Below are 24,446 nucleotides of genomic sequence, written 5' to 3'. Positions count from 1 at the left end.
TTAGTCATTTTTATTTGTGTGACTAATTATTTAGTTGTGTTCCTTAACCAATTACCAAATTAGTCATTTATTTAGTCATTTATAGTCCTGTTGCAAAAAATGACTAGAATTTGATCATTTTTACTTGTTGTGACTAAAATTTTTAGTCACCTGATCATTTATTTGCCATATTTCTATTAATGTCATGATGCTCGCAAAGGATTCCTTCCATGCTTTTCCCAAGCAAACCACATATACTGATTTTAAGCATTGCATACTGTGTTGTAATTGGCTTTTGTGGTTGTATAGTTCTCGTATGCTTTTAGCCACACAATCTATCATTTTGGTCACTATTTTATCTTTATCGGTACTCTCTCCACTTACAAATTCTTAGCACTTAACCTCCTCAATAACATGTCTTCTTTCAGTCCATTTTATGTTTTTTATTGTTTCTTCCTGTCAAAGTTCAGATCCAGATCCATGGCATCTACTTCTGCTTCTAGTTGTAATACTGGATGTCAACAAGAGAACGATCATACAAATGCATCAGAAGGAATTGTTCCATCTCCATCTACTTCTGTTACAGCCTCAATGGGATCCCTGTTTTCATCCTGTTTTAGCTGGTTTTCTTTCTTCATTTCTCTCTGTTCAACTAAATCCCATTCTATGCCTCATAGATCTACCTTGAGTACTCGGGTTAGACATGATTGTCAGGAGATCTCACCATCTTCATCCACCACGCATGCTTTTGAACAAGTTACACCATCTCCTTCTACTTCTGGTAGATCCACGATGCCGGAGAGAAAGCTGCCCTATGATATATTTATTAATCATCGTGGCCCTGATGCTAAAAAGACACTCGCCACCGATCTCTACAATACCCTCAATGGCATGGGATTGAGGGTTTTTCTTGATTCCCAAGAGCTTGAATTGGGGGATTACTTGCCTACAGAGATTGAAGAAGTAATTTGCAGGGCTTCACTTCATATAGCTATACTTTCTCCGAGGTATGCACAATCCCCATGGTGTTTGGCAGAGCTTTCATTTATGCTTAAAACATGCACTCCAATTGTTCCTATTTTCTATCATGTTCAACCTGATGACGTCCGATATGCAAAAGGAGTATATGGTCATGCATTTTTAGAACACGAAAAGAAGGGTAGGTATACCTCAAAAAAGCTTCAGGAGTGGAAGAACGCGCTCAACAATGTTTCATATAATGTTGGTAGCATCATTCATAATGAAGTGTGAGTAGCAAATACTCTATTTCCAGTACTTATCTTTTTTCATATTATCTTCTGCATTCGGTGCATTTTTACTATTTCTTAACTTTCAGTACATATGTTAAGCAATGTTTGTTCCGTTTCGTTTTGTTGTTGTTCTATATGTCTGGTGACGGGGAGAGCCTGCTCAAGAGTATAGTTAATCATGTTTTCTTCCTGTCAAAGTTCAGATCCAGATCCATGGCATTTGCTTCTGCTTCTAGTTGTAATATTGGATGTCAACAAGAAAACGAGCATACAAATGCATCTGAAGGAATTGTTCCATCTTCATCTACTTCTGTTACAACCTCAATAGGATCCTTATTTTCATCCTGTTTTAGCTGGTTTTCTTTCTTAATTTCTCTTTGTTCAATTAAATCCAATTATGTGCCTGATAGATCTACCTCTAGTACTCAGGTTAGACATGACTATCAGGGGATCTCACCATCTTCATCCACCATGCATGCTTTTGAACAGGTTACACCATCTCCTTCTATTTCTGGTAGATCCAAAATGTCGGAGACAAAGCTTCCCTATGATATATTTATTAATCATCGAGGCTCTGATGCAAAAAGACACTCGCCACCAATCTCTACAATACCCTCACTGGCATGAGATTGAGGGTTTTTCTTGATTCCCAACAGCTTGAATTAGGGGATTTAATGCCTACAGAGATTGAAGAAGTAATGCGCAGGGCTTCACTTCATATAGCTATACTTTCTCCGAGGTATGCACAATCCCCATGGTGTTTGGCAGAGCTTTCATTTAGGCTTAAAACATGCACTCCAATTGTTCCTATTTTCTACCATGTTCAACCTGATGGCATTCGATATGCAAAAGGAGTATATGGTCATGCAATTTTAGAACATGAAAAGAAGGGTAGGTATACCTCATAAAAGCTTCAGGAGTGGAAGAACACGCTCAACAATGTTTCATACAATGTTGGTAGCATCATTCATAATGAAGAGTAAGTAGCAAATCCTTTATCTCCATCACTTATCTTTTTTCATATTATCTTCTGCATTCGGTGCATTTTTACTATTTCTTAACTTTTGGTGCATATGTGATGTTAAGAAATGTTTGTTCTGCTTCATTTTGTAGTTTTTCTATATGTGTAGTGACGAGGAGAGCCTGCTCAAGAGTATTGTTAATCGTGTTTTGAAAATAATAAAAAATGTGCTATTTGTGGTTTCCAAACATCCGATTGATCTAGATGAAGTTGTCATAGATTTTGAGAGGACTATGCTTCAATCTGCAAAAAGCTCTCACACAGTGCAAATTGTGGGAATTTGGGGCATGGGAGGTTTTGGCAAAACCACTCTTGCCAAACAATTATATAACAATAAATACATAATTATAGAAAAGTCTAGTTTTCTTTTTGATGTTAGAGATGTTGCTTCAAAAATTTTATTGCATAATAAACAGAAAAATATTTTGGAGGACTTCGGTCTTCAGGGTATATTGGTTGACAATATAGAAGAAGGGAAGGGAATTCTTGCCAACCATTTGAGATCTGTTCAAGTGCCGATCATTCTAGATGATGTGGATAATGAATATCAATTAGATGCTCTAGTGCCTAATAAGGATAGTCTTGGATGGGGTAGTTTGATGATAGTTACTACAAGAGAACTTGAAGTCCTTCAATGTTGGGGCATCTTATCTATTTACAAAATAAAATTATTAGATCCGCATCATGGTAAACTACTATTTTGTTGGCATACTTTCCTGAAGCCTACTCTACTCCAAGAGTTTGAAGATTTGGTTGAAAGGTTTCTAAATGTTTGCAATGGATTACCATTGTCCTTAAAGATTATTGGAGCACAATTATATGGTAAATCCAACAAAGATTATTGGAAGACTCAATTGCATAAGATCTCTAGAATATTTCACAAAGATATCAAAGATAGGGGTAAGTGCACCAAGATGGTGAACAAAAGGGGGGGTATAAGTGGCCATTTTTTTTTTTTTCTTTTGAAAACCGGTAAACTTGAACTTCAAAGATATATTTGAAGGTCATGCACTCAAAACTAGGAGTTGAGAAAAGAATAAGAATTGTAGTACTCTGAATTTAGTTTCTAAACTACTAATTTTTTTAAAAATTGGATAAGATTAAGAGGGTAAAACCTTTCATGCACCCTCTCACCCTCTCCTCCTCCTACTCTCTCCCCCTATCACATTCTCTCTCTCTCTCTCTCATTATCCTATCTTTTCTCACCCCTCTCCCCCTTATCTCTCTTTCTCTCCCCCTCCCTCTCCCTCTCCCCCCTTTCACTCCCCCTCTCATTATCTTATCTCTCTCTCCCCCTCTCTCTCCTATACTCTCTCTCTCCCTCTCCCTCTCTTTATCCTATTCTCCCCATCTCCGCCCTCCTCTCCCTCTCCCTCTCTCCCAATTTTTCCTCTACCTCTCCCCCTCTCTCTCCCTCCCCCTCTCCTTATCATATTCTCTCCCCCCCCTCTCTCTCTCTCTCTCTCTCATTTTTCCAATCTCCCTTTCTCTCCCCCTCCCCCTCTCCTTTTCCCAATCTCCCTCCCTCACACTCCCCTTAACCCCTTCTCTCTTTGTCTCTAACACTCTCTCCATCCCCCTCTCCTTATCCTATTCTATTTCTCTCTTCCTATCTCCTATTCTCTCTCTCTCTCTCTCCTCCTTTTCCCAATCTCCCTCTCTCTCCCTCTTCCTCTCCTCTCTCCTTTTCCCAATCTCCCTCTCTCTCCCTCTCCTTATCCTACTCTCTCCTTATCCTATTCTCTCCCTCTCTTCCTATCCCCTATTCTCTCTCTGACCCACTCTCCCCCTTCTCTCTCTCTCTCTCTCTCTCTCTCTCTCTCTCTCTCTCTCTCTCTCTCTCTCTCTCTCTCTCTCTCTCTCTCTCTCTCCTTTTCCCCAATCTCCCTCTCTCTCCCTCTCCCCCTCTCCTTTTCCTAATCTCCCTCTCTCTCCCTCTCCATCCACCCCACTCTCTCTCTCTCTCTCTCTCTCTCTCTCTCTCTCTCTCTCTCTCTCTCCTTATCCTATTATCTCCCTCTCTTCCTATCCCATATTATCTCTCTTATCCCCTCCCCCCTCTCTCCCTCTCCTTTTCCCAATCTCCCTCTCTCTCCCTCTCCCCCCTCTCCTTTTACTAATCTCCCTCTCTCTCCCTCTCCATCTATCCCACTCTCCTTATCCTATTCTCTATCCGTCTCTTTGTCTCTGTCTCTATCTCTCTCTATCTATCTCTCTATCTTTGTTTGTCTGTTTGTCTATCTCTGTCTGTCTGTCTATCTGTCTATCTGTCTGTCTCTCTATCTCTCTCTCTCCTTTTCCCAATCTCCCTCTCTCTCTCTCTCCCCCTCTCCTTTTCCTAATCTCCCTCTCTCTCCCTCTCCATCCATCCCCCTCTCCTTATCTTATTCTCTCTCTGTCTTATTTTTTCCAATCTCTCTCTCTCTCTCTCTCTCTCTCTCTCTCTCTCCATTTCCCAATCTCCCTCTCTCTCTCCCCCTCTCCATTTCCCAATCTCCCTCTCTCTCCCTCTCCTTTTCCCAATCTCTCTCTCTCTCTCTCTCTCTCTCTCTCTCTCTCTCTCTCTCTCTCTCTCTCTCTCTCTCTCTCTCTCTCTCCTTCCTTTTCCCAATCTCCTTCTCTCTACCTTTCCCTCTCTCTCTCTCTCTCTCTCTCTCTCTCTCTCTCTCTCTCTCTCTCTCTCTCTCTCTCTCTCTCCTTTTCCTAATCTCCCTCTCTCTCTCCCTCTCCATCCATCCATCTCTCTCTCTCTCTCCCTCTCCATCCATCCATCTCTCTCTCTCTCTCTCTCTCTCTCTCTCTCCTCTCTCTCTCTCTCTCTCTCTCTCTCTCTCTCTCTCTCCTTTTCCTAATCTCCCTCCCTCTCTCTCCCTCTCCATCCATCCCCCTCTCTTTATCCTACTCTCCCTCTCTCCTCCTTTTCCCAACCTCCCTCTCTCTCCCTCTCCCCCTCTCCTTTTCCCAATCTCCCTCTCTCTCCCTCTCCCTCACCCCCCTCTCCTTTTCCTAATCTCCCTCCCTCCCTCTCTCCCTCTCCATCCATCCTCCCCCCCCCCCTCTCTCTCTCTCTCTCTCTCTCTCTCTCTCTCTCTCTCTCTCTCTCTCCTTTTCCCAATCTCCCTCTCCCTCCATCTCTCCCTCTCTCCCTCTCCTTTTCTTAATCTCTCCCTCCCTCCCTCTCTCCCTCTCTCTCCCTCTCTCCCCCCTCCCCCTCACCTTTTCCCAATCTCCCTCTCTCTCCCTCTCCCTCTCCCCCTCTCCTTTTCCTAGTTCTACATAACCAGTACGGGTTATGTAGAAATAAGGCCAAAACTTCTAGTTCTATAGAACCCGTATAGGTTATGAGAAATTGTGAGCATTCACATTAAATGTTTCCATAACCTATACAAATCTTAATATATTTTAGTCCCAATGGCCTAAAAACCATCATTGCAAGTTGTTTGAAGGCCCCAATTCTTTTGCACATGATTTTCTGGGACAGTAATAGTCACGTTTTCATTTTTTTTTGGTCACTTTTGCTTTGAAATGATTGATTTATCTTGTATATTGGACTGTTTTTGAAGTTATTTTATCCTTGTTACTTTAGATTATAAAAAAATGATGATCATTTGTTGTTATTTTGCTTTGATCATAAATGATTTGTCTTGTTTTTTTGTTTTTTTTTAGTTATTTTATTATTGTTACTTTAGAATATAACCAAATGATGATCATTTGTTGTTTTTTTGCTATTTGATTGTGGATTGTCATTATAATGTTATGTGTAGGACAATGAGAAAGAACAAGAGAGAAACAGATGAACAAAGAGAGGCAGCAAAGGAAAGACAAAGGGAGCGTATGAGGAGATTATGTGAAGGTACATCATCTGATGCACCTAATGAAAGTGATGAACATTCAACAATTGAAATTAATGTGATGAATGCACCGATTCAAATACATATGATGAATGCACCTAATGAATTCAATGAACATACACCATTTGAAAATGATTTGGTGAATGCACATGCACATGTTAATGAAATTGAAGAAGATATACCATTTGAATTTGATGTGATCAATGCACATAATGCACCCAATGAAAACAAAGAGCATGCACCAATCTTAACACCTCTTAGAATAATTCATAGAAAACCAAAGTTCCTAATAGATATTGATGAAAATATTGTGAAGCCAATGCATGATAATTTTTTGAAAGAACTTGTAGAAGAACGGTTAGAAGAATCTGGAATAACCATTTTGAAAACTTAAATCAAAGTGGAAGATGCCAATTAGTTGTTGAAATGATTAAAAATATGAAATTTAGAGAGACAATGAAAATTTTGGGGTTAAGAACATCCGAAAATAATAGTGAAAGAACCATTGTGAGAAATCTATTTGATGCATACCAAGCCATTGGTTCGAAATCACATTCTAAAGATGCTAATGTTACTCGCCGTGTCCTCACATCAACCATAATGGGAAAGGAAATGAAAAAATCTCATTTAATAAGCAAAACAAGAAAGTCATTAAGGATAAGTAGAACCACATTACACTATGCCTTAGAGAGGCGAGAGAAAATCGAGGATCCTAACAATAATTCTCTTTGGGAATTCTCGGGTAGACTCCCATGCAAGGACAAGGTTGTTGTTGATGCACTAAGAATGTTAATTAAGAAATATTGGCATGACAACACAAGGGTTTCACCCAACCAAAGAGATGTTCTTAGAAGGCGAATTGGAATTAGTAATCGTGAGCCACATCCAAAACACTATTTAGATACAACTCAAACACAATTTTATGAAAGGTTTCTTCAAAGATTTCCTCAAATTTAAATTAGTCAAAGAATTTTTGAGATGACGAAACCATTTTATGTTAAGATTAATCATGCATGTACTACATGTTGTTGTAGGGTCCATGTTGAATTTTCCATGCATTATGATATTTATTGCTATATATGTTGCACTTTGCACACTAACGATGTTTTGCAGGAATGTGGTCTACAAGCACCTCCTAAGTCATCGAGAGAATTTGTTCCAAGTGTACTATGTAGACAAGATGACAGCTGCATTTACTATAAGATGATGTGTTTGTGAGGTTTTTATCCTACAAGTGGCAGTTTGCAACAATTGCATAGATGCCTACATCTGGATAGCACACATGAAATTGGTAAGGAACTAGTTTCTATTGGAAAATACTAGTTAGTCACATATGGTGTTAAAGATGAAAAAGAATCAAAGAGGTGTGAGTTAGTGAAAACAGATATATGCGTAGCTGATTTTATGAAGATGTTTCAAGAGAAACTAGTGTATGAGTATATATGTCACACACATAGAGCTAGGTGGTTAGATGAGCAATTCAAGTTGTTTAAGGAAACTTTCCCTCTCGGCACTATTGTCTCTATCGTTGATTTTGCTAAGAATTATACACTAAAGCCACAAAATGAAGTACAATCTATGTATTACCACTCTACACAAGTTACAATTTTTGTACACATTGCATTCATGCATGCACATGATAGCACCAAGGAGGGCATAAAGGTTATAAGAGAATATCACTTCTATATTAGCGATGATCATACTCATTTCTCAAAGTTTGTGCAAGGATGATTTACAGTCTTCTATGATAGTTTAAGGGAAAGAGGTATAAGATACAACCAACTCTTAATATGGTCGGCCAATTGCACCACACAATTCAAGAATGCAAGGACATTCTACTAGTTGACTAGGATGCATGTGACAAGTGGTGTGCAACATTTTTGGAATTTCATTGAGGCAGGGCATGGAAAGGGAGAGCATGATGGTGTAGGAGCATGTGTGAAAAGAGCTCTTAATCGAGAGGAATTTAAGTACGAAGGTGGTGCAATGTTAATAGATTCAGAAACAATTGTGCAATGGTGTAACTCTACAATGGGACCAGATAATGCAGGTAAGTCTATTGTTTCTAGACATTTTCGGTTAATACGTGAATCTAACACTGAAAACTATCTAGATTGTTGTACACTTACTAGATCAAGTGACTTGCATTTGTTTAGAAGTTCAAATGCAACATCACTAGTTATTTATACTAGACAGATTGCACGCATTTTCTCTTCGTGTATGCATTTTGTGTGGGATGAATGTGAATCAAAAGAGTGGGTTGACCAATGGTCTTGTAGACCTTTTAAAACCCTAGATACATATCAACTTCCTAGAGCACTACAAATGAACAAAATTGAAGCATCAATAGATTTTGACCATGTATCAGACATAGTTGAACCAAGGAAAGGGTTGCAATTTGCTACAATTTTAAGCTCAATTTATTCGTATTAACTTATGTTGATTTTGGTATTAACTTATATCCTTCTATTAAATGCAGGTCATATATATGCAGTTATTGTGGATGATAACAATGAAGAATGAACACATTACTTTTTGTGTCGTTGTATTGAGGCCAAAAAGAAATTGACTTCTACAGTGGTTGATGGAGAGGGTATTGAGTACCCAATAGGATCCGTTATTGTGACAAGGACATGGCTTAGAAGGTACTGTTGTTATGTCGAGTTATATTGAGACCTCTTAAACTCATTTATTTAGTAGTCATTGTATTGATTTTGGCATTAACTTATCCTTCTATAAAATGCAGGTACCCTATCAAAAATTATAATGCCTGGTTTTTTGAGGACTTTGAGACACAGACATATTCTTCATTACTCAAACCTTCTTGTTGCAAAAAATATTCATTTGATTAAATATCATGGTAGACCTCTTAACAAGGATTTGTGGAAGGTTCATGAATCTGACCACGAGGCAATACTTGATACACTAAGGGTTAGAGCTGATCCAGAAGGTTCACTCGATTGATTTTGGGCCATCTAGAAGAATAATTCTACAATATGGTAGATTAATTTTGACAATTTTGTATATATCTATTGTGAAATGTTGTCACTTTGCTTTTTTGGATGTGTTCTACATGCATATGAGCTGTAATGTGCATATTTAGATGCCAAATTTTGTATATAAAAATATCAATGAGTTGTAATGTGCATATCTAGATGCTAAATTTTGTATAAAAAACAATGAGTTGTAATGTGCATATCTAGATGCTAATTTTTGTATAAAAAACAACAAAGAGTTGTAATTTGCATATTTAGATGCAAAATTTTGTAAATATAAACAGTAATGAGCTTGATCGTTTATATTAGATGCCAAATTTTATATATGAAAGTGTCCATGGGGCTGATTTGCAAATTTTGAGAGCCCAAATTTGTACCATTTGATTACAAATACATTTGTACTAAACTTGTACCATTTGATTATAAATTTATAATATTTGATTATAAATAACTATGTTTGATTCTGACATATGTTAAATAAGTTGCAAATGGGTATCTGAATAGTGTTTTGGGAAAGTTTTGAGTTATTGCCAAATTACCCGATTTGAAGGGCTAGTAGGAATAGTCTGAAACTGAGAGAGGCTCTTTTAGGTAGCGACAACACTACCCCATAGGTTCAAACAGATCATCCATAAGTGCCACGGTCTTTGAGTTACGCGATGTCAAAGTTTGACCATTGTTTTCACTTTGAGCGCTCAAGGGAAAACATCGCTATTAGGTGGCTCCAAACGATCGGACATCTTGGGCAGTGAGACAAGGGCACACCTTGAATAAATCCAACCACCTAGACATGCTCGCGCTGAGGGTTCATTCCCACGACGAGCAGAATGAAAGATGCACTATTTTGTCACCTCTCATTGATGGTTTTTGATGGACAAAAAATATCACCACAAGAAAATGGAATCAAGTTGTCCAAAACTAAGAGAGGATTTTTTAGGTAGAGACAACATGACCCCATAGGTTCAAACAGATCATCCATAAGTGCCACGGTCTCCAGGTTACGTGACATCAAAGTTTGACTATGAAGTGGCTCGAAACGATCGGATGTCTTGGGGAGTGAGACAAGGGAACACCTAGTGTAAAATTGACCATCCAGACCCCCTCGCACTGACAGTTTGTTCCCATGGTGAGAAGAACGAAAGATACACTATTTTGCCACCTCTCACTAACAATTTTTGATGCGACAAAAAAAATATCACCACAAGATAATAGAATCGAGTTGTCCAAAATTGAGAGAGGATTTTTTAGGCAGCAACAACATGACCCGATAGGTTCAAGTTGATCATCCATAAGTGCCACGGTCTCTGAGTTACGCGACGTCAAAGTTTGACTATTTTTTCCACTTTGAGCGGTCAATTGAAAACATCACTACGAGGTGGCTCAGAATGATCAGACGTCTTGGGGAGAGAGAAAAGGGCACACCTAGCATAAACCTTACCACTTGAATGCAATCACACTGACGGTTCATTCCCACAATGAGCAGAACAAAAGATGCACTATTTTGCCACCTCTCACTGATGGTTTTTGATGTGACAGAAAAAATCTCACCACAAGAAAATAGAATCGAGTTGTCCAAAACCGAGAGAGGATTTTTTAGGAAGTGACAACATGACCCCATAGGTTCAAATGAATTGTCCATAAGTGCCACGGTCTTCAAGTTACGCGACGTCAAAGTTTGACTATTTTTTCCACTTTGAGTGCTCAAGGAAAAATGTCGCTACGAGGTGGATCAGAATGATCAGACATCTTGGGGAGAGAGAAAAGGGCACACCTAGCGTAAAACCAACCACCCAGATGTGCTTGTGCTGACGGTCCATTCCAACGACGAGCAAAATGAAAGATGCACTATTTTGTCACCTCTCACTGATGGTTTTTTATGTGACAGAAAAAATCTCACCAGAAGAAAATGGAATCGAGTTGTCCGAAACTGAGAGAGTTGTTTTTAGGATGCAACAAAATGACTTCATAGGTTTAAACAGACCGGCCATAAGTGCCACAGTCTCTGAGTTACGCGACGTCAAAGTTTGACTTTTTTTTCCATTTTGAGCGCTCAAAGGAAAATGTCGATACGAGGTGGCTCGGAATGATCAGACATCTTGGGGAGTGAGGAAAGGTAAAACCTACCATAAACCCGACCACTTGGATGTGCTCATGCTGATGGTTCATTCCCACGATGAGCAGAATGAAAGATGCACTATTTTGGCACCTCTCACTGACGATTTTTGATGCGACAGAAAAAAACTCACCATAAGAAAATGGAATCAAGTTGTCCAAAATAGAGAGAGGAATTTTTAGGCAGAAACAACATGACACCATAGGTTCAAACGGATCATCCATAAGTGCCATGGTCTCCAAGTTACGCGACGTCAAACATTGACCATTTTTTCCACTTTGAGTGCTCAAGGGAAAACGTCACTACGAGGTGGCTCGAAATGATTAGACATCTTGGGGAGAGAGACAAGGGAACACCTAGCATAAAACCAGCCACTCAGATGTGCTCTCACTGATGGTTCATTCCCATGATGAGCCTAATGAAAGATGCACTATTTTGCCACCTCTCACTGACAGTTTTTGATGTGATAGAAAAAATCTCACCACAAGAAAACGGAATCGATTTGTATGAAAATGAGAGAGTATTTTTTAGGAAGAGAAAATATGACCCCATAGGTTCACATGGATCATCCATAAGTGCCACGGTCTCCGAGTTATGCGATGTCAAAGTTTGACTATTTTTTCCACTTTGAGCATTCAAGGGAAAACGTCGCTATGAGGTGGCTCAAAATGATCAGATGTCTTGGGGAGTAAGACAAGGGCACACCTAGAGTAAACCAGGCCACTTGAATGTGCTCGCACTGATAGTTCACTCCCATGATGACAAAAATGAAAGATGCACTATTTTGCCACCTCTCACTGATAGTTTTTGATGCGACAGAAAAAATCTCCCCACAAGAAAACAAAATCGAGTTGCTCGAAACGGAGAGAGGCTTTTTTAGGTAGTGACAACACAACCCCATAGGTTCAAATGGATTATCATAAGTTCCACTGTCTCTGAGTTACGCGATGTCAGTTTGACCATTTTTACCACTTTGAGTGCTCAAGGGAAAACGTTGCTATGAGGTGGCTCCGAATGATCGGACGTCTTGGGGAGTGAGACAAGAGCACACCTAGCATAAACCTGACCACTCAGACATGCTCACACTGACAATTCATTCCCACGATGATCAAAATGAAAGATGCACTATTTTCTCACCTCTCATTGACGGTTTTTGACGAAAGAAGAGATAATTGGTTTGATTTGATGTTAAAATGATTGCTTCAACTCTTCTTTTATAGGAGATTTGGATGAATAGGTGTGTCTCTTACCCTAAGGCCGACTTGTTATGGAATAAAATTTAAATGAAAACCTTACCTAAGATGACTCATCCTTAGATAAATTTCAAATCTTCTTTGTGCACTCAAATCTTGTATTAATTGGTTCTTGAAATGATGAACTTCGCTCCATAAGCATGAGTTTATGAAATAATAACTTCACTCCAATCTCTTCATGCACGGAGGACTCAAAGAAAATTCACTCAATCAAAATACACAATATTAGCATTACTGGTGTCGGTACTTGGGTATACACAATATGAGCAATAGATAGTTTAAAAGTATACGCCATATGAGTTACAAGTAATGAACAAATTGGATCATATTTCAAGACATATACACAATGAACAAGTTTGATCACATTTTAATAGAAAATAACTAAGTTTCAAAAATATCAATGAACAAACTGGATTGAATATCAAGTCTCATATATATCAAAATGAACAATAATCGTGTACATATCAAAAAATGGTATAGATGCTAAATCAATAATAGTTACAAAAATGTGGCATGTGCCATGTCTGTCAAAGGCAATATATACATATACAAATGTTGAATATATAAAAAAATTGGCCCTTCAATGACCACAACTATAACTATATGTCTCTATCGGTATCTATGACTATGGCGTATCATCAAAATCGAGCCTCTTCGAAGCAGTACGTGGCTCTGCAGGTGGCTACACAAGGACAATTCAAATGTCGAATCAGATATATTTTCTCAATATAACATCAAAATAACTAAATACTGAACTCTAAATTGTTTGAAGTTGAAATGTTGATTACCTCATCTCTGTCTTCTGCAATTGGGTGAGGTTGAGGATCCGTGGGATGTCCTGAAGGGGGCTGTAATTGGTAAAACAACATTAATACATGTTAATAACATATATGTTAAATAACACATAATAACTAAAAATGAATAGACTAAAAAACTAAAGCATACCGGAGCCTCAGATGGATGTGTTGTGGTCGTAGGAGGCAAAGTCATACATGAATTAGTTAGGACCATTTTTGATATCCATGGTAAGTGATCCAAAATGAGTTAACTAGAGGGTTTCAACTCCGTTGTGCACTTAGTGAAAAGGAATTGATCTAAGACAAACATACCTTTTCCTTTGGTCGTGTTGGATCCCATAATATACATGTAGGACTTCTACTGAAATGGAATGGTAGAATAAGAGTAGGAAGTTTGGAAGGGGCTTGCAATAGGTTAAAGACAATTATACAAGTTGATAACCCAAATGTAAAGCAGAAAAATCACGATCGAACCCTAGTTGCTCTCCCCTCTTCCAACTCCGAGGAGAGAGAAGGGAGGTTCGCTAGGATTCGATGGTTTTCACTTAGGAGATAGACTTTACATTCAAAAGAGGGGTTGAAACTCATAAGATCCAATCCCACACAATGTAAGATTGGATGCTAAATGAATTTCAAGGGTTAGAAAAGCAAGGCTACCCTCTTTTGTAAAGAATGTTGTTTAAGGAAATTAAGCTAGGAATGCATAGAAAGTGACAAAGATTCGCTTATAAACTGAGTTCGGGTTATAGGATGAAGCTGCGGACCTGGAATTAGCAGTAGAATGTCGATACGGCGTTGTCCTGCAAATTTGAGCAAAAGTTGTCAGGACGATGGCGCCCGGCACCACGGTCCTCCGAAAAATCCGCGAAACGAAGGGGGATCTGTTCGTCTCTGCACAAGGATTCCAGATCTTCAATCTCAGCCACGTACCTGCAACCTACACACAGAAAAGCGAAGACGATTGGGGGGTTAGGGATTAGGGGTTTGCCTTTAGGTCAAACCCCGGTTTTGGAATTAACCAAGAAATGAGCAAGTGCTGTAAATGTAAATGACTGTAATGTAAAACAAGTACTAATACCTTGTTCTAAGGATGTTTGTATCCTTATGTGCGAAGGTTTAGATGTTGTATGTTGTTGTATGTTGTAGTAATATGTGATCTCCTCTTCAATGGTTGAATCCTTGTCTTGAATGCAACACTTAGCCTTGAATGGAGACTTGAAATGATCAATTTCTTGAATGCTTGAATGTTTGAATATAGTTTCCACGCTTTTTCCGTCATGTATGTGTTATGTCCTCTATCCAAATGAGAGAGGAAAATGTAGTTTATATACTTGCCGATTAGGGTTATTAGACTGATTTTCCCGACCTTAGGCCGACCAGGAAATATAATTTCCAAATTGCAAACAAAAAGACCTGCAATCTCCTTAGGAGACTGGGCCCAAAATAGGACCCAGGGACCAGGGCACTGGGCGCTCTAGTCCCACCTCCCGGGACAGCAGGGTGCAAGGAGGTTCAGGCCAGGGTGCTTGAAAAATGCAGTTTTTGGTGTCGTGAGCAAGTTTCGGGGTCTCCATTCAGGTTGCGTGTTGCGTCGCCATCGTGAAGAACGAAATGCAGTTGAAATTGCAAGTGTCGCAATTTTAGGATGCTACATTTAGCCCCCACTTTAGTGGGAGTATGTGAGCTCATACTTCCGGTAAAGTACAAGGAAACAACATTGAAAGACTTTCACCACGTCAAGGAGGCAAGATACACCAAGCCCCCAGTGGACTAAGGATCTTACGACTTCGATTGACAAATTAAAAGGGAAGATCACGAGGGAGAACCATGACTGTTAGTAGTAAGGTTCCCTCACTATGAGTCATGCAAAAGAAATACCAAAAATTTTCAAGGCAAAGCTAAGTTCGCCAAGAAATTTTCAAGTATCTTGAAAGGATAGACAGGGTGTATGCCCCCCTACGTTAAAGCGATCGCACACGCCTCAACGGGGGTGATTTTTTTAACGTAGTGATACACATAAGAAATGAGAAAGGAAAGGAGCACGTTATCACAAAGATTTAGCCCCCAAGTGTGAGATAAACCCAAGGATAATAGACACAAAACACAAAGCACAAGGTGACTTCGCTTTCCTCGGGGTCAGTATGCTGTATGATAAGTCATGTATATATATCATATGTATGTATGCATAATTGTTCTTCATTCCCCAATCAAGGAAGACTACCTAGAAGAAGGGAACACATGTGTCTTTTGAGTCAACATGAGAGAGACCAAAGAGATCTCAATGCTTTGCATCGTCCTCAAGTAGACAACACTAAGGATGACAAATAGAAGAATGAGAATAACATATAGAAGAAGTAACAAAAGAGAGGAGGAGAGAATCTGCCATGCTAATGTAACTAGTCTAGCATGTCATCTACCTCCCGATCTTGCTGATCAATGTTTCGGGAAGGCAGGGAACACGCTAGAGGAGAAACATCCAACACAGCAGATGGAGCTATCACAAGATCCAAACAAGGGCTATGTTCATGTTCCAAGCCACGTTGTTCTTGTCTAGGAGCTAGGATAAGTGCTTTAGAAAATTCATTAGATAAATGGTTATCAACATCAACAAGTTCATATTCACTATCAGAAGCAAGAGGAGTAACATTTTCATCATGAATAACATTTTCATCTATATCATCATCAAGATTTATAAAAATAGGATCTTTAACTCGCACAGGATCAAGACCATCATGCATCTTATGTTTAGGAGATTTAGGCTCAATATCCGGCTGAGGAGAAAATGGAATAATGCTTGTTGAAGGTGTTTTTGGAGATTGTAAAGTTTGAGAAGCAGCTGCTTGAGCCCTAAGATGACGCTTTCGTCGGCGTTCATGTGCAGAACGATTTCGTCTAGTCTTAGTAGGAAGTGTAGAAGATAGAGGAGGAGGAATGTTCTCATCCTTATCACTTGGGTGTTTAGGTTGTGGTCTCTTAGGCTGGATAATAGGAGAAGAAGAAGGTCTCTTTTCTCTATAAAAGGCAGGAGGAGGAACTGCTCCATATAAAGGAGGAATTTTTGGTTTAGGAAGAAGACCAAGTCCATCATGACGAGGAGGGATAGGTCTACTTTTAGAAGATTTATCAGGCATAGACATAGTCACATCCATGGGGACGGGTTGGGAATCTTCTTGAGGAAAGACATTAGTTTTATCTTTCAAAGGAAGAATTTCCTTCTCAAGAATGATAGGAATGTCAAGTTTAGGTGTTCTAGGTTCACTTAAAGATAGGATCTTATCTATTTTCCACTTTTGATAAGATTTGAAAAGATGATCACTTCGCGGAGGAAGAGATTGAAATTGTTTAGGCCAAAAGTAATCTATAGGAACGCTAGAAGTTCTTTCAGCTGGTTTAAAGAGACTATGATTAACAGTAACAACTTCACCATTATGGGGAAATTTCAAAAACTTATGTATAGGAGAAGCAATAGCTTTCATGGAAGATAACCAAGGATAGCCAAGCTTCACACGAAATTGTTCGGATGAAGGAATAATAGCAAAGTTCACATCAAGAGATTTGTTATGGACCTCAATGGGCAATGTAATAGAACCAATCACAGGAGAAGAAAATGCATCAAATAATTTCACAATCACATCTATTTTGTCATAGATCACTTGATTCAATTGCAAAGTAAAAAGAAATTCTTCTGTAATAACATTAACCATGCATGAAGGATCGATAAGCACTCCACGGCAAGGTGTATTCTTGACTTTTGCAACTATGTATAAAGGACCATCAGGTGCTCTAATGGTTTCACTAGAATCAAATGTGATGGAAGGTTCTTTAGGGTGTTCTTGCTGCTCTACAAAGTTAATCACATTCGGAGTCATAGACACAAGACCATCAGATGAGAGAGAGGAATCATTAGCCTCAATCGCATTAGAGGTATGAGAAGTATGAGAAGGTAATGGATCAGTAAAAATCTGAAGATTTTGGTTAGGAGGAGCTATAGATGTGTTGCCTTTATCATTCACTCCAGAAACAGAAATAGTATTATTATCAATCAGATCTTGAATTTTACCCTTTAAAGAAAAACATTTTTCAGTATCATGACCAGGCTGACGATGAAAGTGACAAAAAGCTTTGTGATCAAAATAAGGTGAAGTAATCTTTGCAGGATCAATTTGTCGTACAGGAGGAAGAGTAAGCACATTTTGTCCCAATAACTTATTCATAATATCATGCAATGATTCATTCAAAGGAGTATACTTTCTTTCTTTCCTGAAAAATTTAGAAATAGGAGGCACACCTGATGCTGCATTCACATTGTTGTTGATGATGTTTTCATTGAATTTGATGGAATCTCTGTTCGGTTTAATCTTCCCAAATCGTTGTTGACTGCTATCACCCTTATCGCTCGGAGCCATAGGATGTGATTGTTCCATTTGACTCACAGTCAGTTGATAATTGTGAAGAGTCGCGCACAACTGTTGGAAAGAAGTAAACTTAGAAAATAGAAGTTTGTCTCGAATATCTTTTTGCAAATTAGAAATAAAGATTCTTTGAATATCATTGTCAGGCACTGGAAAAGAAATTTGAGCATACAAATGCTTATATCTACCAATGAAATCAGTCACTTTTTCTTTAACACCTTGTTTACAATGCATTAAATCAATCAAAGTAACTTTAGGACTTATATTGTTTTGAAATTGTTGAATGAAAGCATTTGCAAGTTGTTCAAAAGAAGTAATAGAATAAGAAGGCAATGAGCAATACCATTGTAGGGCTTTGTCTCTTAATGTTCTAGTGAATAGTTTTGCAAGCAACCTTGGGTCATAAGCAAAATCAGTACAAATTGTTTGAAAAGTCTTAACATGTGTTAGAGGATCTCCTTTACCATTATAAAGCTCCAAATGCGGGATTTCAACATGTTTAGGAGGGATGGCTCGAACAATGTCAAGAGAAAGTGGGCTCGCAACATCAAATGTGGGCACACTAAACTTAGATTGATTCATAGAGGCAATTTGTTGCTGTAAAGAAGAGACAGTTTGTGCAAGATTGTTAATGGTCGCTTCAGTCGAAGAGTTCATATTAGGTGTGTTAGATTGAGATGGAGGTGTTATGTTATTGAAAGAAGGTAAAGAGTAAGGTGGTGGGACCCTATGATAGTCAACCATAGGGGATGATTGGATAGGAGGAACACTACAAGGAGGAATAGAATGGTTAAATGAATTGCCCCCTTGCGTCATGTTCATTTGTGAAGATGTAATAGGAACACTCATTGAAAAAATGTATGAAGAAGTCAAATTAAATGAAGGGGATTAATTGAAGAAGAGGGAGGATTGCCCCCATGACTAGTAATCACAGGAGGAGTGTCTTGTATAGAAGTAGCCATTATGTTTGATGTAAAGGTAGGTATGCTAGCAATAGAAGTGGTCAAAGGAATAGAATGATTGTCTTGTGTAGGAGGTTGTGTATAACCTAAAGTTTCAGCACAACTCTTTATAGGCATCACATTCGAATTCACAATGTGTGAAATACCATGAAAAACATCAATTCCATTCTTATCACTTTGAAGCATGCGTTTTAGACCCTCAATTAAAGGAAGAGCTTGACTATCAGGATACTCATGAGACATCCATTGGTAAAAATCGTCAAATTGGTTATCCAATTTCGAAAGTTGTTCAACAGAAACCTCATGGAGAGCTTCTTCATCATTAGGAGGATTAGAGGAATTACCCATATCCTCGTTAAAAAGGCTACTCAAATTAGGTTCCATCTCCTTGGTAGTTAAACCTCGGAAAGACTTAATTCTACGGCTTCGTCTAACAGGAATAGTGTAAGTAGGGCTTATTGTTGTAAAACTCATGCACTAGAAAGAGAGAAAAGATTTTGATTTTAGAGGTAGCAATTTTCAGTAAAACCAGCCAATCTTCCAGATTTAAGCTGTTAAATGCAATCACGACAGTCTCCCGAAATTTCGGAAAAAATGTTCGGGACCGTGGCGCTCGGAGTGCAACACGGTCCTTGCAACTTTTTTCGAAATTTGCAGGGATGAAAGATATGATGATTTTAGAGCTAATCTGCAAAAATTGAGGGATTTTACGATCTGTAGATAGGCCAAATTAAAGTTGCAATCTCGAAATTGAACCCTACCCAGATTGTCGAAAAATGCAAAATTTTGAATTTTGAAAAAGAGAGGGAAATTGAAATTTTGAATTTTATGATTTTAGAGGGAATGTCAAAAGCAATGCAAGTTTTGGATTTTAAAAATTGACTCAATTTCACGCAAAATTCAATTTTGAAAGCAGAAATCAAAGTTGTTGTAATTAAGCACTTAATTTCAAAAGTCACAAATTGCAAGAATTTGAATAAAGCACTGAAATTTCGAATGAATGCAAATACAATTTTCAGATTTAAGATAGTAAGAACACAGTTTTGACACAAAATTTCAATTTCGATAATTTTTGAATGATTAGGAGCTCTAGACCAAGCAATTACAAGACCAACTTTGACTGTAATTTTGAAAGTGTTATAATTGATAAAAGCAGCCAAAATTCTGGATTTTAGCAGGAAAATACAGCAAGATCTCGCTCCCGAAATTTTGGAAAAAATGTTGGGGACGATGGCGCTCGGAGTGCAACACGGTCCTCGCAACTTTTTTCCAAATTTTCAGGGATGAAAGATATTGTGATTTTATTGCAGGATCCAAAGTTACAGCTGATTTGGAGATGTTTTGATCGGTCAAATTGTCAGACAAAGGTTGAATCAAGAGGGTTTCAAAAATTAGGGTTTTGACATTTAACCACTTAATTTTCAAAGCACAAATATGGATTGATAATTTGTAATAGAAAGGCAGATCTGAAACAAACATTAACAATTAAGCATTTCACAAGTTCAATGTTCAAAAAGAAAATTTAGGGTTTTTTTATGCAATCACCTCTAAAATTTTGCAAAAGATCAAACATGGAAATGTAATCAATTTTTTCAGATCTAAGCATGAAAAATCAGAAAGGATGTTCACGTCGGGTTCACCAAAATGTAAAGCGGAAAAATCGCGATCGAACCCTAGTTGCTCTCCCCTCTTCCAACTCCGAGGAGAGAGAAGGGAGGTTCGCTAGGATTCGATGGTTTTCACTTAGGAGATAGACTTTACATTCAAAAGAGGGGTTGAAAATCATAAGATCCAATCCCACACAATGTAAGATTGGATGCTAAATGAATTTCAAGGGTTAGAAAAGCAAGGCTACCCTCTTTTGTAAAGAATGTTGTTTAAGGAAATTAAGCTAGGAATGCATAGAAAGTGACAAAGATTCGCTTATAAACTGAGTTCGGGTTATAGGATGAAGCTGCGAACCTGGAATTAGCAGTAGAATGTCGATACGGAGTTGTCCTGCAAATTTGAGCAAAATTTGTCATGACGATGGCGCCCGGCGCCACGGTCCTCTGAAAAATCCGCGAAACGAAGGGGGATCTATTCGTCTCTGCACAAGGATTCCAGATCTTCAATCTCAGCCACGTACCTGCAACCTACACATAGAAAAGCGAAGACAATTGGGGGGTTAGGGATTAGGGGTTTGCCTTTAGGTCAAACCCCAGTTTTGGAATTAACCAAGAAATGAGCAAGTGTTGTAAATGTAAATGACTGTAATGTAAAACAAGTACTAATACCTTATTCTAAGGATGTTTGTATCCTTATGTGCGAAGGTTTAGATGTTGTATGTTGTTGTATGTTGTAGTAATATGTGATCTCCTCTTCAATGGTTGAATCCTTGTCTTGAATGCAACACTTAGCCTTGAATGGAGACTTGAAATGATCAATTGCTTGAATGCTTGAATGTTTGAATATAGTTTCCACGCTTTTTCCGTCATGTATGTGTTATGTCCTCTATCCAAATGAGAGAGGAAAATGTAGTTTATATACTTGCCGATTAGGGTTATTAGACTGATTTTCCCGACCTTAGGCCGACCAGGAAATATAATTTCCAAATTGCAAACAAAAAGACCCGCAATCTCCTTAGGAGACTGGGCCCAAAATAGGACCCAGGGACCAGGGCGCTGGGCGCTCTGGTCCCACCTCCCGGGACAGCAGGGTACAAGGAGGTTCAGGCCAGGGTGCTTGAAAAATGCAGTTTTTGGTGTCGTGAGCAAGTTTCGGGGTCTCCATTCAGGTTGCGTGTTGCGTCGCCATCGTGAAGACCGAAATGCAGTCGAAATTGCAAGTGTCGCAATTTTAGGACGCTACACCAAAGTTGTTGAAAAACTAGATAAAACAAATATTTTTAACATATGTAGAACAAATGCACACTGAAGCCTCGTATAGTTCTCCTGTAACCTTAGGAGGGCTAGTCAAATCTGATGCAGCTATTACCATTTCCTATATGAAAAATGATAACATATGATATAGACATAAAAGGATTTAATTTTTTCGAACAAGAAAGAATGCAATCCAAAGTGAATATGAAGATATCACCTCTTCCCTCTACTGAACCTCATCGACATCTAGTACATTCATTAATTCTATAAACCCCATATGTTTCTGTATATAGAACAAATAAATTAAGTTCATTTATCAATATCTACATATACATGTTTAATCATAATACATTTCAATAAATGTATTTAAATTGTACAGAATTACCTTTTGTTATTTGGGTGTCTGAGAGGATATCTTTTTCTGCCTCAGAGTGCTAGAGCATGGATTTCTCATAGGAGATGTCTTCGAGGCAGGTGGGGTAAACTAACGAAAAAAATTAACATAAGGCAAAAGAGCATGTATTTAATATATCACTTAAGTCAAAAATATATAAATCTAAATGATACCGCATAGCTATCTTGGCCAAAGTCAATGGCTGAAAGCGTGATATCATCAAGTTGGGACATCTCAGCCACTGATAAGCACTATAAAATAACAAGTAATGATACATATAATTAACAAAAGATATTTTGAAACCAATGTATTAATATATTTTTAACAAATTTATAAATCTTTACCTCTGGTGGCGAAACTACTCGTGACTGTGGAATCGACTGAAAAGTATGTGGTCTACTCCCACCACCTACTGCACCCTGCAATGCATTTTATTTATATGTCACTTTACATTGTTCTAAAAATAAAAATTCATTTCTTTTTATAAGATTTAGTCACTTAATTCATAACATGTCATAAACAAAATTAAACGCACCCGTGTCTGATAGAGAGGGTACAACATATTGATCAGTTCGTCGATGAGGGCCACATCCTCTACACTGGAAGCATGGTATCTACTCCCACAAAATGTACATGAATGAGATGTTGAACCATCCTCATCCACGTCAATGTCTACACTAGAACATACACCCTGGCAGGTGGGGCACATATGCTGAATGGGCTGGCTCATGCCAAATGATGCATGAGGTGACACTGATGAAGGAGGTGCTACTGATGAAGGTTTTGTAGGTGCTGGTACATCCTCTGCTTCGACCAATTGTGTGCCATGCTAAACAATGACATCAATCAATGATGCAGCTGCCTAAAGAGTCTGTAATTCTATAGACTCCTTCAAGGATATAGGGAAAGTGACATGAACCATGGGTTTAGGAGCTGTACGCCTCCTATGTTGTGGCTCTACCACCCTATGGAACCCAAGTCTATCCTGTGTAGAGCCTCTCCCTCTACCCTAAAATTGCCAGATGTCAAAGTAATTTGGCTTCTCGCCGAGGATAAAATCACAATATAACTTTCTCAAAAAAGATAGAGGCACCACCCAATTATTACAAGGTGATTGGTCAAAGACCATATACCACCTATCCCAAAGAGCTTATTTCAGCCTAACATGAACACACCAATGTATAGGAAACTAAGTCGTATTTAGTTCTTGTTTGTTATCGGTAACAGGATCGGTGAAAAGAGCACATATGTTAGCTTTGCCTATGGCCTTTTTTTTCACTTGATCATATGACAACCCATCTCCATAAAATGTTCGACATCTATCCCTCCATCAACCCCATTTTGCAACCTCCCTAGATACCTCATTTGCACTATTAGCCATTGTTTCTAGTATTCTTGCGAGGGTTGAGTGGTGCTCAAGCCTAGAGGACCTCAACCTATTCACCAATATAGAAATTTGGGCACTATTTTGTGTAAGGCAATTGATGAGATCCTCTTGTGTGGCATCTACATGATCTAATGGAGGATGTGGAGGGTTTCGGGGTGGCGGTGGTTGTTGAGGAGCAAAATTTTGAGGATTTTGAGGGTTTTATTGTTTCTTATGTGCAATGTTTACAGGGTTTGCTTGTGTTGCTTGTGCAAGAGGAGGTCTTTGTTGTCTATTTCATTTTTGGAGATTGCTTGAAGAATCTGATATCAAATTAATAAAAACAAAACTTAAATCAATTAAAAAACCCTACTTCAATTAAAATGCAAACAAAAATAATCAAACCAATCAAATCTTACCTGTTCGACGGGGTGCCATTGTTGAAAATTGCTCTCAATGTTGGGAAAATCCAAAATAATTGCAAAACCGTGCGGGTTCTATGGTTTTTTGGCTTTCCCTTGTTGTTCCATGAGTTTTGGCATTGAAAAATGCCAAAACCCATAGCCTACACAAAAAAATAATGTTTCTCAAAACCCGTACGGGTTTTGAGAAACTTTTAATTTTTTTTATTAAAAAACCAAATGTTGAGGAACTTTTGGTTTTTTAAATTGTTTTTGGCTTAGCATGTTTTTGAATTTTTAAAACCCGCATGGGTTATGAAAATTTTTGTTTTTTTTGGCATGTGGCCACTTTTTTGTTCACCATCTTGGTGCACTTACCCATAGACTAAAAATAAGATACGATGCTCTAGATGATGAGGAAAAACAAATATTCATAGATACTAGATTTTTCTTCATTGGAGAGAAGAAAAGTTAAGCCATTGCTATTTGGGAAGGATCAGGGCAGAGTGGTTTGCATAGTTGTGAAAGACTTTTCAATAAATGATGATGGTGACTACATAAGAATGCATGACCACTTGAGGGATCTAGGACGAGAAATTGCAAATCATCAGTCACCTTACCATCTCTGGTCTATCCAACAGATTATTAATGTTGATAATGAAATACAGGTAAACAAAACTATTTATTTATTATTGTCTCATTGGAGACTATAATGGAAATCCTCTTAATCTATTTGTGTGGCTTTGATTCTTGTTTCTAGTAAGTTTGATGCTTATATAACTTACCGATA

The 24,446-nt window shown here is 38.4% G+C and overlaps 1 protein-coding gene across 1 annotated transcript; it reads left to right on the top strand.

Moving 5' to 3' along the window:
* Window positions 1–459: 459 nt before the first annotated feature.
* LOC131856360 (disease resistance protein L6-like) lies at window positions 460–21,933 on the top strand. Its single transcript, XM_059208119.1, has 5 exons — window positions 460–1,226; window positions 1,316–1,658; window positions 1,886–1,968; window positions 2,360–2,841; window positions 21,875–21,933. Exons 1-5 carry the CDS (start codon window positions 460–462, stop codon window positions 21,931–21,933), a joined length of 1,734 nt encoding a protein of 577 aa, XP_059064102.1.
* The last annotated feature ends 2,513 nt before the right edge of the window (window positions 21,934–24,446 follow it).

The sequence above is a fragment of the Cryptomeria japonica genome, chromosome 7, assembly GCF_030272615.1.
Source record: "Cryptomeria japonica chromosome 7, Sugi_1.0, whole genome shotgun sequence".
In the NCBI taxonomy this organism is placed as follows: Eukaryota; Viridiplantae; Streptophyta; class Pinopsida; order Cupressales; family Cupressaceae; genus Cryptomeria; species Cryptomeria japonica.
This window is presented reverse-complemented; position numbering and strand designations above follow the sequence as displayed.